The 25,825-nt window shown below is 38.3% G+C and overlaps 1 protein-coding gene across 3 annotated transcripts in view; it reads left to right on the top strand.

Moving 5' to 3' along the window:
- The first annotated feature begins 746 nt into the window (after positions 1-746).
- LOC149247116 (protein SEMI-ROLLED LEAF 2-like) overlaps positions 747-25,825 on the top strand; it is a 50,230-nt gene continuing 25,151 nt past the window's right edge. The window contains exons 1-2 of one of the 3 annotated variants that reach the window (XM_089455826.1): positions 747-1,119; positions 1,508-1,643. In XM_089455826.1, coding sequence (XP_089311952.1) covers positions 1,509-1,643 — 135 coding nt within the window. In that variant the 5' untranslated portion in view covers positions 747-1,119; position 1,508. Of the gene's footprint in view, positions 1,120-1,145; positions 1,404-1,507; positions 1,644-25,825 lie in introns of those variants that run through there. The other 2 variants (XM_089455827.1, XM_089455828.1) reach the window with 2 other exon arrangements.

The raw sequence follows: 25,825 nt of genomic DNA, 5'->3' as shown, positions 1-25,825 counted from the left end.
CAATTTTAAACCTAATTAAATTTTCACCGTAATCTAAATTTTTTATGGTGGTAGAATGATACTCTTAGAAATTTTGCTCTATTTTAAATTAATATAAACCATAAACCATTAAAAATAGGTCAAAATTTTCAGCTAAATAAACTTTAACATTTTATATTATTAATTACTAAATTTTGTGAAGATACAAATTATTTTTAATTTAATTGAAAAGCTACCCTTATGATCGCTTAAATTATAAATTTTCGTATCAGGATTGATCTACAATTCTTTCTTTATTTGAAAAAGACATATTCTTTCTTGAGTTTTTTTTATTAGGTATAACTATCTTTTTTTGCAAATCAATGTGTCATGATCTCATAGTTCCAAAAAAAGATAAAAGGAAGATAATTTATAAACTATTCCTTTAAATTAATATGATTAGGTGAAAATGTGTTAAGTCTTGGAATTTATTCATTTAAATTTAATGATTAGTTGGAAATGAACTTAAAATGTTTACCAATAGCCCTGCTCACCTGACTCACGATGATTAGGTTGAAAAAATGATCGAAGATTTCACTGACACCTGACTCATGATGCTTAGGTTGAAAAAATGATCGAAGATTTCACTAACTGTCATGTCTATCGGAGGATTATAGTTTTGTCCGTATTTATACATTTGAACAGTTTTCAAAATTAAACCTTGTTGCAGATTAGCTTGCGGTAGACAAGAGACCCATTTGATCAATTAGAAAAAACGAGAATCACCCAAATGTGCTTTAAAAAATTAAAGCGAAGTTGTGGTGTACCCCCAGAGTGCCACCTGACTACCGCTGGTTCAGCGCAAACACCAGAGGGTTATTTGATTATAATAAATCATGAAACCCAAAACTAGGATCAAGTTTAACATAACTCCACCACGTGCCCGTCACCATCACACTGCAACACTGCTCAGTTTTGCCTGCCAGATTGGCAAATCTGCTATCATTCATTCCACACATGAGCAATATGGTCTGTTTTCAACCAAGGCCGTATATACAAGAGTATTTCCCATTGTTGTCTTCATTTTATTACCCGTGTCTCATCTGAAGACAGACCCACACAAGGGGCCATTCTCTTCTGACATTCCGCTGGACAATACAGGTAAAACGAATGCTTATTCCTGCTTTTCACTTGTTTCAAATCTAGTTGAAGACCTTCACAATGGGATCTCACACACAATGTTAATTTTCTTCATTTGGGGTAGCACAATAGGAAGGCATGGCTGTTTGCTACTGATAAACTCTCGCACAGAGTGAAAACAGTGAACAGTTTGTGTCTGGAGGAAGGTCTGAGCTTTGCCTCTTTTCATGTTGGGGGTATTTGCACACAGTGATAACAGTGTGAAACTTTAGTCCAGAGGAAGGCCTGAGCTTTTTCTTTTTCAAGTTGGTTATTTGCAGTTTTGAGTAGGCATTACAATTAGGTTGTATTAAGCTAAAATGGGTTTTGAGCATACACATGATTTCTCTCTCTTTCTATCTTTTCTCAGGATGGGTTTTATGTCAAGGAAAGTTCTGCCCGCATGTGGGAGCATGTGTGTATGCTGCCCGGGGCTGAGATCACGGTCTCGCCAGCCTGTGAAGCGGTATAAGAAGCTGTTAGCTGACATTTTCCCCAAGAACCAGGTCAGCATTTAATCCTTTCTTCGTAATAGTATTGCTATCTTTATTTTGGATCCCGTGCTGCTGATAATCACATGCAAACGGCAATTGTCCAGTGAGATATTGCAATGAGTAAAAGTTTCACCCTTCGGCTAAGCTGCTCTCAGTGGGTTACCTGTTTTGCTGAAGTTGTATAGGACTTGGACATGGACCCAACCGCAATCACAATTACTGGCACAAAACACCAGCATGAACGCAGGTGGTAGACATCTCAATGGAGAGACTTGAACCCCGGTGGGGCAATAACATCACCCCGCTTTCTATGGAGAGAGTAGCTATTGATATAAGCTGCATATAGTTTTGGGATGTGTGGTTAGAACTTTTCCTGTCTGCTATATCATTTTACTCACATCAAAGGAGATGACCATGCCTCTAAGACTTCAAAACTTTTCATTGTCTGATTTATCAATTTACTCAACTCCATGTAGATTCTTATGCCTCTTAAGGATTATTTGCTAACTGGAGTCGATATGGAGCTGTCTAAGTTCAGGGCTCTCACAAAATTCCGTGCTTATTGGGCATTTGCATTCTTACCATGTCTGGGGGCATCGTTACCCTGAAACCTTTCTAACTGGCGTCCAGACCGAACATCTGAACCTTTCCTAATGTGCAAGGAAAAAACTTAAATAAACTACGAAGAATTAAAACTTAAAAGTCCTGTTGCCTTTTTGTTACATTCCGTCGCCTTTCTGTAATGTTATATGTTTCATATTTCCCAAACTTTTTGAATTGTTTTTAAATTCCCAGAATTTTCTGGACCTGTATCATCTCGAACCTACTGCACATTTCAAAGGTGGTAACTATCTTGGAACTTGAAAGGTTGGTTGCACACCCATTACAGAGATGGTCATTTTGGAAACATTTAGTCAGGATTAAGTTCAAAATAGCCCGATGTTGAAAGCCATTTTTAGAAGACTTTCTTCTTTCGTCGGTCCCTTCTAGGCGCTATACTTTTTGCTTATCTTGTGAATGCATTGGGAATGAGACTCACAGTATTAAACATGATTGTGATAATAGTAAACTTTGGACTGGAAGAAAGATTTTGGATAAGCACAGTCCAGTTTATCATCCCTGAAGAGAGCTTTGAACAACAAAGGGAGTCGTGAGTCTATAGATACATTTTCAGATTGTTCCCATATCAGTCCTATTGCAAAGGAAATCCGTGCATGTGGATTCCAAATTTACAAGATTTCGGCAGGCCATTCTCTATAGATGTTACTCACGTTGACGATAACGTTGACACCAACTGTTGGCATGATATCCACTGCGCAGTAGAGAAACACGAGTTTTCTTCATAAGAGGCGTAAGCAGAAGATGTTTTAGGGATATTCTCATTTGAGTGAGATTTCCTATTAGATAAGAGGTAGAATAGTGCACTATATATCTTTTCATTTGGGACTTCTTTATGCAAATTAAGGAATGAATATCTGTTTATTGCATTGAGAAGTTATTTTAAAAAAAAAAGATTTTGAGTGCATTACTGCAATTTAAGTTAGTGGCAATCGATTTTCCTAGTACACTAACACGAATCACTGATTTATCAATCATTTTAAAATGCTTTTTTTATCACAAAACATGGAAAAGGAATGTACAATTGCCTAGCCAACATGCGAGGATGCTTTACGTCGTTGTTGTTTGAGGTACAAGCTATTGGGTGGGGACAACCATGAACCCTTGAAGAGCTTCACGTGACCCTTGATGAAATGGCCAATGATAAATGCCAAGAGTTTGATGATTTCCTTGTTATTGTCACATGGGGTTTTGTGGGGCCTAGACTAGATCATTGGGGAGCCTTACCAATCAAAGAAATATAAAATTTATTAGCAAGGTTGATGATATTGATCTTAATGTCAAACACCACTTCTTGAAGAAGTTTATTCAACCAAACCAAAATGATTTTATATAAGGCCGAAATATTTTGGGTTACATTGTGGTTATTTTGGAAGACATGGAGTAAGATCAATTGATTGATCAACTGCAATATTTTATTTATGAAAATTGACTTTGAGATGTCTTATAATAGGGTGGAATGGTCTTTGATCTTGGCCATGCTTAAAGCTTTGAGATTTTGCCCCTTCCTACAAGCGGTTGAAGCTCATTTTGCCAATGACTTGGTGTGCCTTGCAATTAATAGAGCTATATTTTAGGATATTGGTTTTCATATAGTGGTTTGCCAAGGTTTCCCTTTGGAATTTATGCTACATGTGATTGCAACTTAAGTATTAGGCTATTTATTGCAACAAAATGCAAGCTATGGCAAAATTGGAGGTATCTCTTTGCTCAGGAATTACTGATTTGCAATTTATAAATGTCCGCTTTGCCATTGATTCCTTTCTTATTGTTTGAGAAAACAAAGCCTCTTATGAAGCCATGGTTGAGTGCCTTGACACCTTTTATTTGGTATTTGACTCCATTATTTGATAAAAGAATGATTTGTGTTATTTCCAAAGCATGGAGCCCCTTTTTGATTGACTTGCTAGCACTAGGTGGGCTTAGAATCAATTGGGGTAGATTTTAAAATTCATTTGGCTCTTCAAAGGATTCTTAGCAATTGAGGGTTGACATGATTGAAAAGAAGGTAGTGAAAGTGGCTTACCAAGTGCAAGGAATAGACTTGAGGTGCTATTAGCAATGGTGTGATGTACGACGTGCTGGGCAAACATGACTAAGGGTTCAGGACGAGTCCATACAATTTGGTAACCTTGGTGATTGTTTCATGGTGATTTGTGAGACGATTAGGACGTTGTACTAGTGTGTAGGCTAGGAGGAGCAAAGGTGTCTTTGCCAAGAAGGGGTGGAAAATTAACAATGTGTTGCATAGCAGGCTTCCATGGAGGACAACATGTCTTCGTAATGTGGTAGATTGTGTGTATTATTCGTGGCAAGGCAACAATGTTGATAATTGCATTGAAGATATGTCACTTCTTAATGAAGGAGGGATACAATCTTCATGGACTCTCATGTGTTCGCCTAGATGGATGAAAACATGGTCTCACATTGGGCAATTGCTAACTTGAGTATGCTTGGCTTAGGGGATACAATAGTAGGTTGCCTATGGTTGGGTGGTGATGATCCATCATTGTCGACAATGAAACGAGTACTCTAACATTCCACACGGTTGAAGGTACCTAACTTTGTTTTGGTTAGGATATGTCATTTAGGCATCTTTTGGGTGATACAAGTCGTTGATGGTCATGCCCAACTAGCAAGGTCACATTGGTGCCACACAATGACTAGGTTTCTTGAGTGGTATGGGATGATCAAATGGAATGAAAATTCTATCCTTGTGACACTAGGTCTCTTCCTTTTGCTGCATGTTAAGAAATCTTTGCTAAGGTCTTTGTAGTCATGCATGTTCATTACTAATGGTGTTGGGCCCTTTTAGCAATAACGTATGTGAGGATTGAAAAGCTTCTCTAGGTATTTCTCTCGGCCAATTGAGAAGGGAAATGAGGCTTTTATAAAAATGGCTTTACCAAGGGGTTTAGGTGCTATTATCTCTTGTAACTATTTCGGGAACACCTATGAAATTAGCCCAAGGTCACTGCTAATTACTCCTTCATTGAATTAGCGTTCTTTTAGTCACAAGAGGGTGTCCCTAACAATCATGCATTGTGAACACTTAATGAAAATAAATTTGAGTGATCAACACACGAAGTAATGGTCCTTGATATGTGTGCAAGCCACTGAGGACACAAGAAGTTTGAATTAAATAATATGAGATAGATTCCACTTCACAAAACAACTAGAATATGAAAGATGAAAGAAGAGATGGACATGCACCTTAAGTGAATGATATCAAAATAAAGACACTTTAGGCCACCCACATCATTGTATTTAAAGCAAAATTGTTCAACTAATAGATATAAAGGGCTGTAACCTTGGCATAACCAGACCCTATTTTGTATTGACAAAAAGATGTTTGCATGATGATGGAAAGTGCAAAATTAGCTATATAACAAGCATCACACAGAGGAAATCGTTGTGATAAATTTCCTTCAACAATCTTGTCTCCAAACACTGCTGATCTCGATCTATTGATGCCCTTGCACTGCCTCTGTGCCCTTGCTATCATTGCAAATCTGTGTCTCGATGTGTTCTCCAAATGCTCATCGGTTTCCTCTTATAATTTCTTGTTAACGAATCCATGATGTAATCTCAATCGATGGCTAAGATCATCTTGACCCCTTCTCATGACTTTTCTAGAAATCAGTAGAGGAAAATCGATTTACCTCAATTACTTCTAATTAATTAATCCATTTCCCTAAGATAGACTTAGGAAAATTAATAAACTGGCTAATTAATTCTAATCATGTCATTTTCCTTAGAAACTTTTTTTGGTATTGGAGAAAATGTGTTCCTTAGCCTCATAGACATAATTTGAGACTAGAACACCTGTCCGAGCTACATAAGCTGACAATAGAGTGGTTAATTGCACAAGCACTCTTTAATTTCTTGGCAAGATAAGCATGAACAACATGAGAAAATTCAAGTTTATATGAGAAACAATAATCTGTGCTGAAGTTGCCCATTAGGGTTAGCTCGGGTGGTTGGAACTAATTGAGTTAATGTTGCCCACCTTGGTTTGAATCCTGGCAAAACCGCCCAATATGGTTTGCAAGCTATTATATCGGGCCAAGGGGTTATAGTGGCAACAATGCAATGTGTTATTTGGTGGCACAGATGATAGCGTGTTCTAGTTACCAATTCCCCACTATACAAAAAAAAGGAAAAAAATGTAGAATCTTCCCTTCAATGTGGGATTTAATAGTGTATTCATAATGAAACACATTGCAATATCATCTTCTCAAGGGGCTTGAAAGTGTGCATAAAAGGTTTAACTTAACCTTTCTCTAAAATACTTTTCATGCAAATTCCAAATGTGCTACACGATAGTCTTGATATTTATTCTTACACTTGAAAAAACATGCTACCAACTTGTTTCATCTTAGGCCAAGAACTAATATATTCTAGTACAACACTTCTTTCAATGCTTTGGATGCTAAGCATGCTAATACAAACCTCCTCAAGGCCAAATCAAAGTGTTTCCAAAAAAAATTATATAGTTGGCCACCAATTCAGATCCCTCAAACAATAGGTTCATGCTTCAAATTAAATGTCCTGTTGTTGTAATTTTTGGGTGCCATTTCTCTCGTCCTATGAGAAACTCACCGAGCATCAATCTCTCCCACATATGCTAATATTTGACGAGAATAACCTCAAATATGGCTCTACACAAATTGATTTGGGGGCTAACACATAAGATAAGCATGTTACCCACTGTTGGTTGTTATACAAATTGACAAGTACGACTCCCTCCAGATTAATATGCTATGTTCCACCAAGTTTTTGGGACAGGTGAGCATGGTAGTAGGGAGACGCACAAAGGTGATGTGCGGGAGCACTCTTAAATTTTAGGAAAATTGAAGGGGGATAGGGGGACGTTGGGATCCCTTGTAAATAATAATGATAAAATCCCAACAATAACAATCTATCCCATGCAAATTCATCATTGTGCAGTTCAATGGCAATGCTATAATCCTACCAATCCCAGAATCTTGAAAACTATTAAGTTTATTGAATTCTAAATGGGATATGAAATTCTACTTACTTCACATGAAGTTTGATGAGGTTTGAACCATTCTCAAACATCCTGAAATAATTAATGGTAATGTTAAAAATTTATCTTACCTTTTCTATCCTTTTACTTTAAGAATATAATATTACCATTAATTACCAAGGTTATAGACTCCTCAAAGCTCTATCCCCTATTTTTATTCTATCTTCATTGTTCGTTGGACCAAAAATATTGGAGGGAGCACCTAGGAGGCCCCCCCCCTTATGGGGGAGGGGGTGCCCAAACGTTCCTATTTTTGGGAAATGCACCCCCATCCATTTCCTTGAGCTTCCCCCAAAGGGGGATGCAGGAAATTTTTTCCCTACGTGTTGCCTGTCCTTGGAGGGTGGGAAACGTGGGGGGCACACCCCCCACCCCGAGGGAGCATCCCCATGGAACATTGTTAATATGCTGCCTTCATGAGTTTACTACTTGAACAAAGTAAGAGTGATAACTCAAAGATTCTACATAGGTCACATACCTACTCAATTGGAAAAGGGATCAAAACCTTCAAAAAATATGATCAAAGATTACTTATAGGGCTAGGTTTCTTGAACAATAAGGCAAACTAGGGCTTAGCACAAATCGCAATGCAAGTATAGGTTTGGAGTTTGATAAATCTAGCATCATCACACATGCCACCCAAGAATAATACATCATATTAGGATTTTAAAGCAAACTCACATAAAAATTGGATGACGAGGTCAACTTGGTTGAAAATACCAAGGTTTTAGTTGACCAAAGATAGTAAGTCGAACTCATATTTTTAGCTAGCCAAGTTTAGCAAGGTGACTTAGGTTCTTGTTACCTATCACCAGTGGGTGACCCCATAGGAGAATTTTTCTCCTAGATTTGTCTTCAGCTGACAGCCAACAACCCCTTGACAACCACTTGATAGCTTTGATGTGCTACTTTTCTCTGCCACTTGAGCCAACCGTTGTGTATCCTCGCTCATTTGTCATGATCGTATGTTTGAAGGTGGGCCATCCAATCCCAAAGGTATGATTTTTCATTATGTAATTGGGTGTTTATGCTTGTTTTTCTTGGGCACACTTGGGCATGGATTATTGGGTGACTTGGAAGAAGGAAGGGCTTTGACTGTACTCTTGTTCCCTTGCCTCAACTAGGGGGTTAATCCTAAATCCTAGTCCCATGGGATCTCCTTTATTGGCTATTAGCTTTAGGAGTGGCACTACATGGGGAACCCTGATTTTGGTGTGTGGTCCCACTTCCCGATACCATATATCTCACTTCCCTCTGCTCATTACAAGATCTTTTCACATTTTCCCTATCTGGGTCCACAGTTGTCCATTTGGGTCCACAAGGTGTTAGCCTCCCCTTTCCCTTGTCCACACATTGGGCTGGGCTTGGAATGTTTCCCAGAGGTTGATGCAACTAAAAAAAAGAAGATAAAAGCATAATATGGCCACATACAACAAGATATGTACCACAAAATGCAAAGATGGCCGGGGTAACTCATGTACCACGATTGCTCCCTCCTACATTCTTATAGCCAAGGTATGGCCTCTCTTCATCATAGATACCCTTGTCCCATAGCATGTGGCTTGGAGCCTTCCCATTTGTCCCCACTCCATTCCATCATTACTTCACATGATACCTACCATGTGAAGGATGTACCTTGGACATGTCCTTCCCTTTAGGGGCTGGGAACACCTAATAGGGTGGTTTATTAACCTCCCCTACCCAGGAAGGTAACAATAGTACATGTTCAAAGCTCCAGATTTGGAAGGGAAACCCATTATGAAGTTCTCACTTATGCCCTTGATTAACAAGCTTATTTACTTAGTTGCACTAATGAATCATTGTATTGGAAGGTGAGGAGACGCATTGGATTACAGGATTGCAGGTGGGTTTTCATCTTGGACTTGGCCTCCCTATACAGGATCCAAGCCCTCTTGAGGATCACAATGGCATTTGTAGGTTGGGCTTTGAGAGCCATGGGCCTCCATTCATGCAAAGCATTGATTTCCACACGATTGGCTTATGGGTTTTTTCAACACCACCATTTTCTTGCTCATGGCCCAGTTATTCAGAGAATGATGATGCACTTGGATGACGTTGCCCCAGCCGGCTACACATTACATCCGACACTGGCAGCTGTTCCAAGCCCCATAAGAGGTTATGTCTTTCCTAGGGAGTCATGAGAGGGCATGTGTCATCTTCTAGCCCTCATTGATGGAGCATCGACTTGATCTTGAGCCACTTTGAGGCTCATGAGACCCATGTGGAGCCCACAAAGCCCAAATAGGGGTTTGGAGATGTTTTGCAGCATAAGGAGGGTACCACCCTCTTCATCGTGATTTTTGAGGCCCTCTCTCGCATTTTTAGCACATGTTGCCTCAACGTTGCCCCTCTAGGCCTCCACACATGCATGACATTAGCCTTGCGTGGGCTTAGGAGGGAAATTCTATTTTATTTTGAAGCTATCATGGTTGGCTTGTAACCATGGGTGGGTTACTTAGCACATTAGGCACAAAAACGAGCTTTGCCTTTCATAATTTGAACTCATAATTCTTGTATAAATAGGAGTGACCTAGTCTCATCCTAGCGTCACACATGGGATTTTCGATACCTCATTAGAGATTTTCGGACCTGCAATTTGTGGATGGTTTTTGGATATTTTGGATGAATTTTGATGTTTGGATAATTTCACTATCTTTCTTGGAGCTTCTAATTGGCATTGTTATGGATGGATATGTTCTTCACTATCTTGTAAGTGCTCTTTATTGATGAATTTTTGATTTTGTTAATGTCTAATGCATGGAATATTGTCTTATGGTTATTAATGTGCCCTAATTGATGAAATATTGTTCTAAAATTGTAACTATTGGGAAATTTTGCATGTATTACTCATAGATAGTGAATGAATGAATGTTCCTAGGGGATTTATTGCATTTGCATCCTTGAAACTCCATTAACAAGTGTCATTGAAGTATAAATATCTAAAGGTGTAGTGAAGTTGCTTTCATTACGAGTAGCAAAGCTGTTTCCTTTAGGTCTCCTTAAAATAGCGAGTTGCCAATATTGAGATTATCCTTGACTCCATAACCTTCCAATGGTTAGGCACTGATCTTAAATCCTTGGTGATCACTCAAAACTCAAGAATTATCTCTCTTTTCACCTTTGTTTTTGTCCCCTTAAGGATAAGGAGGCTCCCCTAGGGCTTGGTGCGAAATATTTTGGAGGAGGATGTTTTGAATTTCGTTTGGATAGTATTCTTCCTTAGTGTCTCCTCTAGGGATCCTCAAGTTTTGGAGGAATTCCCACAATGGAATCTCCATAAATTTGGTGCCCTGACTGTCACATCAAGAGGGAACCCTAGAAGCTAATCCTTCAACTTGGGGATTCTTTGAAGGCATTTGCTTTGGTACTTGTTGAAGTAAATCATTCCTTGCCTTTTCTCTCTTCTTACCTTGACCTTGGATGTGCATGTATATCGTTTCAAATTTCAACCTTAGGTCTCGTGCAGGATCTTTTCCAAGGGTTTTTTCGTGGAAAGTCTTGATATCTTCTCCCAAAGCTTGCTCTTTCATAGAACCTTTCCATTGAATGAGCTACCTTGCCTCACTCCAAACCTATCATAGATACACATCTATCACAAGTGAGTATCACTGGACTCCTCCTGTTGGTGAAAATCCGAGAAGAGTAGGGAACTTAGCCTGCGGTGATAGTGGGCCTATTTCCTATGTCCCAAGTGTTGTTGTGCCCTATAGCTCTTGCCTATTCACAAGCCCTGCTAGTTTGTGCAACAACAGTTCCAAAAATTGTAAAGGGTCATCCACTGGCAAATTTAGAACTAAAGTTGGCAATTTTAGAGCTAAAGTCAAAGGATAGGATATAGCTTGGGCTAGACAAATTCAACAAATGGTAAAATACCAAAGGGGTTTGAACTAGGGTTTGGGAGATGAATAAACTTTATATCAATAAAGACCTAGGGTTTGCCTCATGAGACAACCCTCCTAATGATTATCGCGTGTCGCTCCAAAACATTTTCACTTGCTCAATTCAAACCCATTCATGATTGCTTTTTGAAATAAGGAGTTTAGAATCCCACACTTGACAAAAATAGTAATGTCAATATAGGCATACAAAAAATATTTGTACAAATCCTAAAAATTAGGAAAGATGAAAAATCAAGGGAACCACTATGGGATTGTTACTAACTATAACATGCCTAAAAATAGGCATAGCTAAAAAGAAAAATCTGTTGCACGTCAATGAAATTAGTCTCATTAGAAACATTTTTTTGTGAGGAATCCAAATATGTTGGGATCCTCCATAGGGGTTTAATGGGTGGTCAAAGGGCCCATGCTAGAGTAAGAATAATGGAAGTCATTCAATGTAAGGTGGACTAGGTCCAATATGCTTGTTAATTAAGGCCCATTATGGTAGTTAGTATTGAATAAATGTAAGGGGGCCTCATTAAAGGTATACTAGGTAGATAGGAGGTTTTTATGGTTAAGGCACTCTTGTTAGCCATAAATAAGAATGGAGTTCTATTAGTTTTTCTCATACCAAATCTGATTTATTTTACTCCAACAATTTATTAAAACCCCATAAAATATTTATCTCAAATATTTTTGAATTTGCCAAAAAATAAATACAATGGTATATTAACTTAAAATGCAGTGGAAATAAAATGAAGAGATCAATCACACCACAATAACAAATTTACACCCAACACAATCTTCCTTCATTAAATTTCTTGGGAAAATTCTGGGTTCGATCCACAGAGAATACGTAGAAACATCCAGTTGTTGGGCACCTGGAAACTCGGTCCCATTTGGAAAATCAACTTCAAAGAATTCGGCCTCTGGAAATCGAACCGCTTGAAGCAAATCGGTCCTGGAGAATTAACTTGTCCCACCAACAAATCAACATCCCTTTCTCCCTGTCTCGTACAACCCATGCACACTAGAGAAATTGGCCTCCTTGGATAATTTAGCCTCCTCCACAATTCGACCCTCTTCTTTAGCAACTCAGGCTCCCTCTTTCCTGAACTCAACCTCCTTTATTTTGAAATTCCCTGTTGCACTTCTCCTCACTTCTATTCAGTCTAGCCAAGCTTATCACTCTAGTGAAAATTTGAAGCGACAAAACTTAAGAGTTATTGTGCTTTAAAATGTAAATACACAAATGTATTGTAAATAATATTTTATTAATAATATAAAAATGTACAGGGATGATTGAATGTTACAATGAGGGCCCGCATATATACCTAGGTAGGTGCCCCTTGATGACTGGGCATGTCGTTTTAGACATGCCTTTTCATTAAACTAATGACTATTAAAATAATCACTACTTTGATTATTTATCATTTACATTTATTTTTATTTATTTTATTTTATATGAATTATATTCATAACATTGCCCCTTTCTTCAAAAGCTTTGTCCTCAAAGCTTAATCGCTGACAAGTTCCTTCACCTTGCCCACTTATTTCGACATGTGTAAGTGGTACTGTTGAGCTTAATCCATTTTCCTCTTGATTTTTTATTTTTTATTTTTATTTTTAAATTTTATTATATAAATATTAATTATTATTATTATTATTTTTTAAGTAACTTTATAAAAATTTATCATAATATAGCTTTATAATTAATAAAAGTTAAATTATAATCATTTTATAAAGTACTTTATAGTTTGTTAGCTTCTTGTATTTGTTAATATACCGTCGTGTCTTCTATCTTGACCAATGTCCTATTGTCTACGAAAGCGTACAACTAATCCATTTCGAAGTGTTTTTATGTGATAAGCCCAACTTTTTCTCGACTTCATGGATCTCGCTTTCTTGCCATGCAAATCTTGTTCTCCTGCTTTCTATCACAACCTCGAAAAAATTTGGGCCATGACAATTTCAGCGCAAGGTGCACTGGAGCAAAGGGGGCAAATCCTTGAAACACACTATCTCCCCACAACGCACACGAGCTCCTGGCTCGTCTTGCCCTTGCATATTACAGTAAACTTTTAACAAAACCTTCTCAATTTGTCCAGAAGAATCATCTGGCCTTGGTTAACCGCTCTTCCATGCCCACATTTATGACGTCAAATGCATAACTGTCATTTTCAATTGCCTCTATAGTCATGTCGGGGCTATACACCAACCATTCCATAGGAACGAGCAGACTTGACAACAATGGAGTTGAGAAAACGTTGTTGATAGATGCACATATTTTCAAGAGGCGCCCAACTATGTCAAACGTAATAAAAAGCGCATATTTATGCAATAACAGGTAATGGAATCGAAACCATGGGAATATACAATGTTGGTGGAACATGTGGCTGCATGGGAGTTGAAGTGCCTCTTCAGCTACTTCAAAATCATTTAGGCAAATTAGACAGATTAAACTGCTATTGTTGTTATTATTAATATTTATATGGTCCTTTGAAATTGTTATCCGATGCAACGTTTCAACGACCGCTCTGTCTGCGGGGCCATCCACCATTGCCGAGAGATCACCATCTTCATTGAAAATTATTGTGAACAAACCTTCTTCATCTTCAGATTCATCTTTGAAGTCAGAGTTGTCTGTCACACACATCCAAAAAGGAGGAATGTGCCTGTAATTTGCATCTCGTTTGTTATGAACTTCATTCCAATCTGTAATATCTGAAAAGTTGTTTCTATTATTAGAGTCATCGTCAGGATTTGGCTGTCTTCCAGCATTGGGAATTCGACTTCCTCTTCCTTCCATTCGTTTGTGTGAAAAAAGGCGGCTGCTTCTGTTGTTTAACGAAGACGCAGTCATTGTTTTCTCACAATTCTGGATAACGAAAATGGAAATACTTTTATTTCTATCCGTTTCTCAATCAAATATTAACACAAATTTCTGGATAATCTTTCCACTGAACCATCACCAACGCTTGAATTGGTTTTTGAATATTTTATGCACAATGAATTATCTTGGACAAACCTGAAAATTTGAGCCTCCTTAATCAAATTGGTGATAACCTCTTCCATTCCACTAATTTGTGGCTTGTATGAATCAAGTTCAGTGAATTTCAGATCTTCACTGATACTATAATGTTGTAGTTCTTTTCCACGTAAAATGATTTTAAAATCATCGGGCATTCTTCAATACAGAATAGATGAATATGCACGTAAGGAGTAGTGAAGGCGCGTTGATATGTGATTTTCAATTAATTGTTTTGGATCTTTCGATTTAATTTTGGATATACCTCTCAATACAATATCCTCTTTATCTGACTCGAAATCAAGCTTTGTTTGTCCATCTTCATGACACCACAAGTTGTAAATAATGATCCTTGTTCCATGGGGTTTCACATCATCAAATTGTTTTAGTAATTCTTCTTCTGTTGAGTAAGGAGACCACTCCATAAGAGCTAACATTTTATATCCCCAATCCTCATTTTCACGAAACAACTTTTTTTAGTTGGCCTTCTAAAATTTCGTAATCCACCATAGGGAAGATATACTGGTTAGAACCCATCTCTCTCATGAATGCAGTTGAAACAAGACCAATACTTTGAGTTGCAACACCATTTTGGTTGGTAGCAGTGAAAACGATAACCTCGGCTCCTAATCACATTGTACTTGTCTTGAAACCATTTCCATATTTTCCATAGGGCTTTGTCAAGCTATTTCGAATATCATTGTTCTCTTGATATTTGTCAAATCCCCTTACAAAAGCAGTGCAAGCAGATTTCTGTCCCTGTTGGTCACTGTCATTACTCCAATTCCGCTTTGATGCAGGCGTTGCATAGTCTGCAACATGATCAAGTCTGACAGGACGCCTTAATAAATCCTGCCCATTTTTATCCATTGCCTGCCTAGCTACTTCTTCAGTTGCAAATTTCACATTTGCAAAACCTCTAAGGGAGCCATCATCCTTTACATTAGAGTACGACATGTTGGAATTTCTAATTCTAACCTGTTAGAAATTCTTACTGTACTATTCGGTTTATTTCACCTACTTGTTTAATTACTTAACAAGTTATTTAACCATATAAATACTGAAAATAAACACAAGTACAGTCTCAACATCTATAGATCATCAACTGAAAGAAAACAAGCACACAAGTGACACTGTTATTTTTGGACAAATGTCCTCGGAAAAACACAATGCGGGAAAACCAATGCAGCTATTCTGAGGGTTATATTATTATGCAGTCTTTCTGAGTACAACTGGGTGCCTAATCGGCTCACTCGACAGAGAAAAATACACGGCAACAATACCTCTTTATTCGGAAACAGGTATTCAGAAAACCTGTCCCACGAAACCCTCTCCGGCTTAACTGAAGCTTTGCGCTGGCCCTTCTGGCCTCTACATCAGCCTCCTGCTGACCTGTGTCAGCCCCAAGACACTCTGCGTCAGCCCTCTAAGGCATTGCGTAGCCTCTAGGGCCCTCTACATCACTCCAGTAACCTCTGCATGGATGACGTAGTCCCTCTGGCCTCTGTGCTGTCTCTGTTGGGCTCTGCGTAGCCTGGATTGGCTGCTGCTCTCACTCTCTCTGCTTCTGCGCTGGTCTCTCAATATTGTCTCTGTCTCTCTGCCTCGTACTCACTGCCCCTCGCTGTTGATCACTGATTCAACTTTGCTTAGCAACCCCGCTCTAGCAAACTAAATGACTGATCACTCTGGTGTGTTCTCCACAGTGTTGCGGGGGAGCGTCCCCCCCTCGATCCCGCTCCCAATCCCCGCTTCGGGTGGGAGCGACTCGGGAGCGCGCTCCGGAAAAAAAACTCTGCTCCCTGCCTATTGCTGGAGCGAAGTAGGGATCGACGGAGCGATCGCTCCGGAAGCGTTTTTTATATCTCGGGAGCGGTCGGGGAGTGATCGCTCCCAACTGCTCTCAGGCTATAAAAAATGCTCCCGGTCGGCGAGAGAAAAAAAACACGCGGGCGGAAAAAGAAAAAGAAAAAGGCAAGCGGCAGAAAAAAAGGCGTCGCTAGTTTTGGGGGAAAGAAGGGAGGGAAGGGAATATAAATAAACCCTCCCTCCAATCACTTTCATTATTTTAGAAAATTAGAAGAGAGTGAGAGTGAGAGCAAGAGGAGAGTAAGAGAGGGTGAGGAGCAAGAGAGAGTGAGGGGCAAGGGAGAGCAAGTGAGAGTGAGAGCAAGGAGCAAGGTGCAAGGAGAGAGCAAGTGCCAAGGAGCAAGGAGCAAGAGAAAGCAAGGAGGGGAGATTGGAGGCCAAAGAGGTAGGTTCTATCAATTTTTTTTTAATGTTCATGAATCATTACTAAATAAATAAAATTTAAATAATTTTTTTTCTTCCATTCCCATTCCCATTCCATTTTTTTGCATATTCAAACATCATGGTTATATTTCTTGGCATTTTCTTCTTCTTGGTTCCTTTTTTGGTTATTATGGTAGAGTAGAAAAAGGAGGGTTGAAAATGAAGAAGGGGGTCATAGTGGATTTGATGAAAACCCCGGTGAGGAGGAGTTGGAGGAGAGTGAATATGAGTCAACTAAAAAAACTAAACAAGACCGAACTCCATTGTGGAAATATGTTAATAGGCCTGAAGCAGGGAAAGGGGGTGGAACCACTAAATTTCATTGCCCCCAACACAACAATAATTACACAGGTTCATACACCCGTGCCAGAAAGCACCTTTGCGGGAAAAGGCCATGGGTTGGAAATGAACAAATAGGAATCAAAACTTGTTGAGGCGTGTCAGCAGTAGATAGAGCCAAATACATAAGGGAAGAGGAGGAAGCCCAATACAAATCTAAAAAATCGAAGGGTTTCTTTGAACCAAGCTCACAATCACATGCACAAAGAACTCCTTCAGCATCCTCCCAAGGCAGTGGATATGGAGGCACAGGGTCACCAAGTTTAAGGCGTAGAAGCATATCAAATTTCCTTGATGAAGGGTGTAGGAATGATGTGGATTCAAAAGTTTACAGGTTTCTCTATGCATGTGGGATACCATTCAATGTTCTTCGCTCACCTTATTGGCACGAAATGGTTTATGCCATAAATGATGCCCCTAAAGGATACAAGAGCCCTGGGTATGACAAGGCAAGAACCGTTGGACTTGATCATGAAAAAGCAAAAATATCACATTCTTTGAATAGAATGACAAGTTCTTGGACTGAACATGGGGTGTCCATTGTATCTGATAGATGGACAAATGTAAAAGGTAAGCCATTGATAAATGTTCTTGCTGTGTCTGTTAGTGGTGCCATCTTTCTTTCAGCATATGATTACTAAGAGAAGTTCAAGATCGGCATCAACATTGCATAAGCATTACTTGAAACAATTGACTGTATTGGGCCATACAATGTCATCCAAGTCATCACTGATAATGCTCTTAATTGTAAGGCAACGAGAGCAATTATTGAGGATAAATACCCCAACATATTTTGGTCTGGGTGTTTGGTTCACACAATGAACCTTTTGATGCATGATTTTGTTAAGAACAAAAACGAACAATACAAATGGATTGGTGATTTGTACAAGAGAGGCAAACAAACGATAAAATTTATTACAAATCATAGCAATACCCATGGCCTTTTCCGCAGTCACTCAAGATTGGAGTTGTTGAAGATTGCGAGGACTAGATTTGTTAGCTATTACCTCACCTTCAGGCACCTTTTGAAGGTAAGAGAGTCATTGGCTAGCATGGTATCAAGTCCACACTGGCAGGTATTAAAGGAAAGGGCTACAAATGCAACTGACAGGCAAGGTTTTGAACAGGTGGAGGAGGCCGTTCTTGATGGTATGTTTTGGGCACATGTGAGGCAAGTATTGGATTTCACCAAGCCCATTTATCACATGATTCGGTTTGCAGATACAGATAAACCAATGATTGGCAAGGTGTATGAGCAGATGGATACCATGTTGGGGCAAATAAAAGATATTGTTCATAACAATGATCCCAACTTGTATAAACTGATTCACGATTGTGTGTGTATTACGGTGGGATAAACTTAATGTTCCACTACATTGCTTGGCGTATATCCTTATGCCAAAATACTACTCTACATCTTTTTTGGGCCAACCTGCACCAGGGGGTGGGGTTAGGGTCAAACCCCATATAGATGAAGAGATATCTACAGGATATTTGCAAGCATTATAAAAGTTGATACCTGACAGGGAGGAATGTGCTAGTGTGCACCTTGAATTAGGCAGATACTTCAGTGGCACTAGTTTGTTTGGTACCTTTCATGCAATGGAAGATAGAGACAGATTTGATGCTCTCACATGGTGGGAATCATATGGCTGCCATGGACTTTTGCCAAAATTGGCAAAAAAAGTTCTCTCACAGGTTGTAAATACTTCTTTTGCAGAGAGGTGTTGGAGCACCTACAGTTTCATACATAATGTGAAAAGAAATAGACTCAATGAAAACGGGCAGAAAGCTTGGTTTATGTGCACTACAACTTGAGGTTGTTGATTCATTACTGTGATCAGGTTTATGAGGATCCAACATATAAAATTTGGGACAACTACCCAGAGGATGATAATTTGGAGGATGGCACTATACATCTTGAAGAACTGGAAGCGGAACTTATGAGAGAGGAAGATGAAGAAACAACCATGCCACCTCCACCATACAGTAGCAGTGCTCGAGTTTCGAGTCTTGTTCCTTTGCTGTCGCCGCCTCCATCTACACCCTCATATGGAGGGCATGTGCCTTTTGGTTCTGGTTGTCGGTCTGTGCGGGAGGAGACTCCTAGAAGACCACCACAACCTGCTCATACATCAAACACTTCTTTTGGCAAGGGCCACATGAAGTAGTAGATAATAGATTTATAGTTTACTTGTCTTTTCTTGTTTCTATAAGTTTTCATAACTGTTGAGTCTTGACTCTTTCATATCATAATGATATTTTTTGTAAACAATATATGACTGTGACAATTTAAGCTTGAACTTTGAAGTTGGAAATTATAACTCATTGGTAATGATTCTGAATTATGAATATGATGCTTTGTGAAAGTTGTTTCATTTCATTTCATAATTCATTTTATAACATTTCATTTCATGTTAGATATTATTTCTTGTAATGGTTAAAGTTTAAACTTAGCTTACAAGTACAACTTTGGTGATCAATGATGATAAATGTTATATATTGAATTTTCAATTTTGAAAGCTTGAAGTTGAAACTTTAAGATTGATGAATCATGATTCACGAGACTCAATAAGTTGTATGTTACTAACTTGTGGACGTGGTTGATGAAGATTTTAACTTCTAGATGATTGATGTTATATGGTTCAATGATCAATCTATGTTTTTTTGTTTGTTTGTTTATATGTTTTTTATATCTAATTCATCATTCTACATGTTTGTTGGCATATATGTATCAAAATATAAAAAATATTATATAAAAATCGCTACGAGATTCGCTCCCAAACAGGGAGCTTTTGAAAATGTCGCTCTTGCACTCGTTTTCGCTCCCGCTCCCAAGTAACACTGGTTCTCCAAGTGACCCTCGAGCCTCCTCTTATACTTTTCTTGTTGACAATTCAACGGTCGAGATTAAGTCCGTAATCAACGGCTAAGATTAACTCTGGCTTGATCCATGACTTTTGGACCCTTCTAACACAGTTTTATGTTAATTCACATTAATATTTTATTTTCCTTAAGTTTAGACTTAGGGACTCCATTAAAAATATTAAAATTTTAAATATCTCCCAAACTGTTTAGAATCTGCGCAAACCATTTTTGGGTATTGGAGATCTCATGTGCTTTAGCCTCTCCACCAATTTTCGTGGCTAGAGCACATCTGATGCTACCCCAAATCAACACGACAAATTTCCTACAAAAAGTGTCCTTGTTCCAGGAGTTACAGGAGTCTTTGACATGTTTGGCAGAAAAGCTTGATCCTTCTGATATTTTGGAGTTGCCAAAGTTTTCTTTGCAGCTGGAGTTTGGCCATCCATATCCTCCATTGCCTCATCACTGTCTTCCTCTCGTTTAGAACCCTTAGTGACTCTATGTTTATCTTTAGGTTCATCATCACTCTCATTTGAACTATCCTCACTGTTGCTCTCTTTCTTTGTAATTTTTGTTGGTTGCTGGATCTTGGTTATCATTTTTGGTTTCATTTCTTCATCATTTTCAGAGGTTTCTTCCTCACTGCTGCTTGTACCCTTCTTATATGGCTTGGCCAGAACAACCTTTACTGGTTGTTGGGCCTTGGTTGCCATTTTGGGTTTTTGGTTCCTCATCACTTTCAGAAGATTCTCCCTCACTAATTTCATCGTCAACTATCATATACCCACTTTGATTATCATTCTCGAATCTCATTCATGTCACTACGAGGAGATCCTAGTTCAACATTTTCAACACCATTTTCTTGGTTAGAGCATTCTTTATCATTAGTCTCTTTCATGTCAATGTTTTCTTCCTTTAGACATGTTGCATATTCTGAAAATGATCTTTTTATTTGCTGTAACGATTCTCGAATTTCACTTAACAACTTAATTGGAGGTTTATGATATTCACTTAATTCCATGATTTCAGGACCTAAACTTAATGGTAGATTGTGCGGCGGATAACGTCCAAAGGCTCGCATGGCTATGATACCACTGAAGCGACAAAACTTATGAGCTATTGTGCTTTAAAATGTAAATACACAAATGTATTGTAAATAATATTTTATTAATAATATGAAAATGTACAGGGATGATTGAATGTTACAATGAGGGCCTGCATATATACCTAGGCAGGTGCCCCTTGATGACTGGGCATGTCTTTTTAGACATGCCTTTTCATTAAACTAATGACTATTAAAATAATCACTACTTTGATTATTTATTATTTACATTTATTTTTATTTATTTTATTTTATATGAATTATATTTGTAACAAAATTGCTTCCTCTCCCTTAGGTTTATTTTATAATTTCATTCAGCCAAAAATCCCTAACCCTAATCTCCTAAGTGATCAATAGCTAAGCTTAAATCCTAAGCCTCACTTGAGATCAATGGTTGAGATTATATTTAAGTCACTTAAATACTTTTATTATTTATCCTTAGAACTTTGGCTTAATAATCCACAATAATTATTTAGATCAATTATTGTACTTTTTCAAAGCTAGCCTTAGGAAAGAAATCATAATATCACTTGCTCCACCAAGCAAGCACCTAAGGAGGCAATCAAATATCTTCCATATGCTAAGACACCAAGCCAATGTACAAGACCTTCCGAGGCTACAAAATTAACAGGTTCTCCTTATGATAGGTGTGGAAGTGTATTGTATTTGGAATTAACTGATTGGGAGGTTCCCCTCTTGAAGAGGCAAGTGAACAAGAGTGGATTTCTTCCATAAAAGGATCAATTGTAAGGTGTTGCCCTTCCTTAAGGATTCTTCTGTGAATAAAGTCAAGGAGATTCTCCATCTTATTCTTGGATGTCATTTATGTAATAACACTTTCAGATCTAAGGTACATAAGAAGTGGTATTAGAATTCTTTAAGGGCCAAAAGGAAAATTTTCCCCTATTTTGCATGTTTTTAAAGAAAAAAAAGAGGGTCATGACATTGAATCTATTCTTGACACTTGTAGATTTGTATACAAAATTTGACAAAAGCAGAGATAGCTTTGAGTTCCTCTCAGAAAAACAATCGATTTCAAAATAAATAAATAAATAAATCGTCTAAATTGAAGTTTGGGAAGAGAAGATATTGCTGATTTAAAATCACCTATTTTAGGGTTTTCTTTGACAACCATGTGGACTGTAGAGTAAATATTTTTTGATAGGGTGCTCAATTTGTTGGTAGACCGCCACCATTGGACAAAGGATTTTTGGGGCTTTGATTTGATAATTATATGTTGTGTTTTTGATCAATATCAAGTGCGTTAAAACTGTTGCAAATTTTCACTCTCAAACCCTAATAGATGTGAAGAATTATAATTTGGTCGACCATGCCATGGGAGGAATGACTATTGTTGGAAAAAGTTCTCTAGGATTTGTGTATGATATCTATGGTATGCTAAGATATGAAATAGTAACAACAAAATATAAGGATATCCCTATTATCGATTCTACAAACTCTTTCATCAAGGAAGAGTATAACCAAGCAAGATGTGCATGGTATCATTTAGAAGATCTTTGTGATAAGTGGTACATGGATAATTGTTACTTTTGGGATGACAACTACTTTCATCTTTTATTTAATGACTCTACTCTATCTTTTGTGGAGAACATCATGGAAAGAATTTAGGAGCTTGTTATGACTAATAGTTTTAAGGTTGCCTATTCACTAGTAGTAGTGTGTTTTGTGGGTGAATTTTGGATATTGATAGATCTATATATTTAGGACCAAGGTAGGCATTTGAAGCACCATTTGCAACTGAATAATGAGTTTAGGTACCCTAAAAGGGGAGTGTTTCCCAACATATTATGTGAGAGTTAACCGCGTGATTCTCATCACATGCTAGAAATTTTAGCATGAGCACCACTTCCCTAGTGGCATGATGTTCTAGTTCACACTTGTTCATTAGCATTTCAAATTGGTCTTCCAGATCTTATATATTAGATATTTATTGCATGGTGATTTTCTTCACATAGTGTGTAAATTTCTTAAAACCACCACTCGACTCTTTATTAACCTAGTAGATTGAAAATCTTATGAATAAATGCACAACTAGGTTCTTAACATAATTATTCAACAGAAGCAAAAATTACAACAACCAATTTCAATCACAAGTGACACATGCAAATTCTGCAGAATCAAATCAATTTTTTATTAGATCAGAACCTACTTGGGTTCCCATCCTGGGATAATAGCTAAGGGCTAATGAGGGGGGTAGAGATCAGGCTAGGCCTTTGTCCACATGTTGTCAATTGTCCCAACCATCTATTGCATTTTACATCTTCTTTCTTTTGTGGCTATTTGCTTTTAACATTCTTTTAGTTGTGTCAACCTCTTAAGGGCAAAGTTTCCAGGCCCTTACTCAAAGATGAGGATAAATGGTGTCAGTACTGGTGACAAATGATTATCATCCCGAATAATGGAGGTGGATGAAGGGACAATGAAAGGTGATTAGCATGGATTACCGTGGGCACACTACATTAGTTAGTACTTCCTATTTGTGCCCCTCCTGGATAGTGGAAAGAAAGCCTCAAGGAAGGTCACATTGGACGAGAGGCAAGGGATAACCACGACGGTGAAGTCTGGGAACAAGGATACAATCAAGAGCGGCAAACTATCCAATTCAACTTGTGATTCATACTAGAATGCCCTTAACATTAAATGAAAGCACATGATTATAGAAAGTGTACCTTATAATAGATGACCCACCTTCCTTCAAGAAGTAAGCTAGATGAGAAAGCACTGATTGAGGTGTATCTGGAGAGCTCTGAGGCATAGCTATCCATGCTAAACAAATAGGAGGAAAAATATCTCCTAGGGATTACCCATTTCGGTGGGTAACAATCTCTAACCATCTTGCGCTCCTTGCCATGTTCCCCATCACTTCCATGCACATATTTTGTATTCTCGGTCATGGTTGAATTATCATATGTTGTAGCAAGGTTCATACTTAATATTCCCCTTTTCATCTAAAGGGCTCTAAGCTTGAGGTTGATGTAGTCAAAGTAAAAGGCCAAATAAAAAGCTTGAGCCATGCCACCTTGCAAAGGGCCCAATGCCCCAAGTCCCATGCTTAACAATGCATATCTAAAGGAAGGGACCAATAAAATGAAGAAAAGGCTAGAAAAGTGGTAGAAAGAAAAGGGGCTAGGACCAATTAGGTAAATCAAAAGGTAAGAAAACGGGCTAAGGAATGGTAACTCGATGTTAATGCCCATCTTCTCTTTAAAGGCATTCATGTGGATGAACATATTGAACTAACCTTATGTGGCGATGAGAATCAAATCATGGAGTTACTTGCCTTAACATCACATCCATCACATCACATACTTCTTACCTAGTGTCCTAGGAACTACTTGTTATAGGAGATATCACATTTAATAATGGTTGATGTTGTTTCCACCATGGTTAAACTTGGAGAGTGGTATAAATTCATTTAGTTATTGTGAATTTAAAGGATGATACTTGATTTTTCTCCACCTAATGACACATATATCGAGGCATGACTCATGCTCATGTTGCATTGGGATCAATGTACTTGCCTTAAAATTTGCATACCTACATTGGGACTTGTGTACTTGCATTGAGATCCATGACTACCTAGAGCATTATGTACACTACCTAGAGCATTGTGATCTGCCTTGGGCATTGTAAGACTTGCATGTAGTGTTGTGATAGGTCATGTACACTCATGGGATCCCACATGTGCCACATCATCACTCATTTGAGGGGTTGACTTTGACCGTTTGATTGAGGGTGTTGCACGTGAGGACCACACATGCCTATTTTCCACTCAATTGGCATTATTTATGAGGGATGTTTGAGGATTTTGAGGAGCGACTCACCTTTTGGCCCTTTGTCCCTTTGTCTCACACTTGCAAGGAATTTGAGTTAAATTGGCAACTAGGGCCAAACTCCATGTGGGTCATCTTATTTATTGGATCCCTCTCATAGAGAGGTGTAGGATTGATCTAAAGATCATCCAATTCCGATAAGTATTTATGAAGTTATGAATTTGTTTATGTTATAAAATAAATTGTCAAGTCGGCCAGCAACTTGAGTAGGCTCAGAAGCCCAATAGACATGTCTATTCATCATCTACGTTTTTAGTATAAATTGATGAGGACTTGAAGTCATTTTAGACATGTATTCTTGAGGTGATCTCCTCTCCACGTCTTGGGTTTTTGGAGAAGGAGAGAACTAAAGAATACGCTGGCCTAGAAGGAGCCCTAGCTGCAAGATGATGCCCTAATCTATACATAAAAGACCTTATACACAAGTAGTGGATATAGATATAGATATAGATATATATATATATATATATATATATATATATATATGCTGGTAATGAAGATATATATATATATATGCTAGTAATGAAGATATGTATATATATATATATACGCTGAAATGCCCAACAATATATGCACAGGAGGGAGACCTTACGCAGTTAATAAATGAAGACATCCACGCAGTGTATACGCTGTCATGAAGACAATATACGCACAGTTATGGAAACCCTATACGCTGAGTAGGCAATGAAGACATCCACACAGTTTATATTGCTATCCATGAAGCCTTATACGTTAACTAAAGAAGCTCGTATACACAAGCCCTAACTACGCAGGTCATAAAGGGTAGCTGCAATAGAGAGAGCAAGTATGAGATAGAGCCGCAGGCATACATGATAGCCACAGTGGTAAAGTAGTGAGTCAAGAAAGAAACACAAGCTTAGAATCGCAGTTCTGTTCATGTGATACCTAGATACGTTGTTCACACAGTCATAACCGCAGTCATGAAATGAAGCCGAAGCACAGTGGGCCGCAGTCACGAAGAAGAGGAACGCAGTCCTGTTATGGAGTCACCTAGCCACAGTAAGGGAAGAACCTTTCTGCACATATAGACATTGATACACAGTCAAAGGAACTCCACACGCAGTCATGGAAACTCATGCATAGTCATGAGAACAACGTTGTCATGATGGAGAACACCATA

Source organism: Pinus tabuliformis, chromosome 7 (genome assembly GCF_031772625.1).
Source record: "Pinus tabuliformis cultivar Carrire ecotype Pingquan chromosome 7, CPIR1, whole genome shotgun sequence".
Taxonomy (NCBI): domain Eukaryota; kingdom Viridiplantae; phylum Streptophyta; class Pinopsida; order Pinales; family Pinaceae; genus Pinus; species Pinus tabuliformis.
This window is presented reverse-complemented; position numbering and strand designations above follow the sequence as displayed.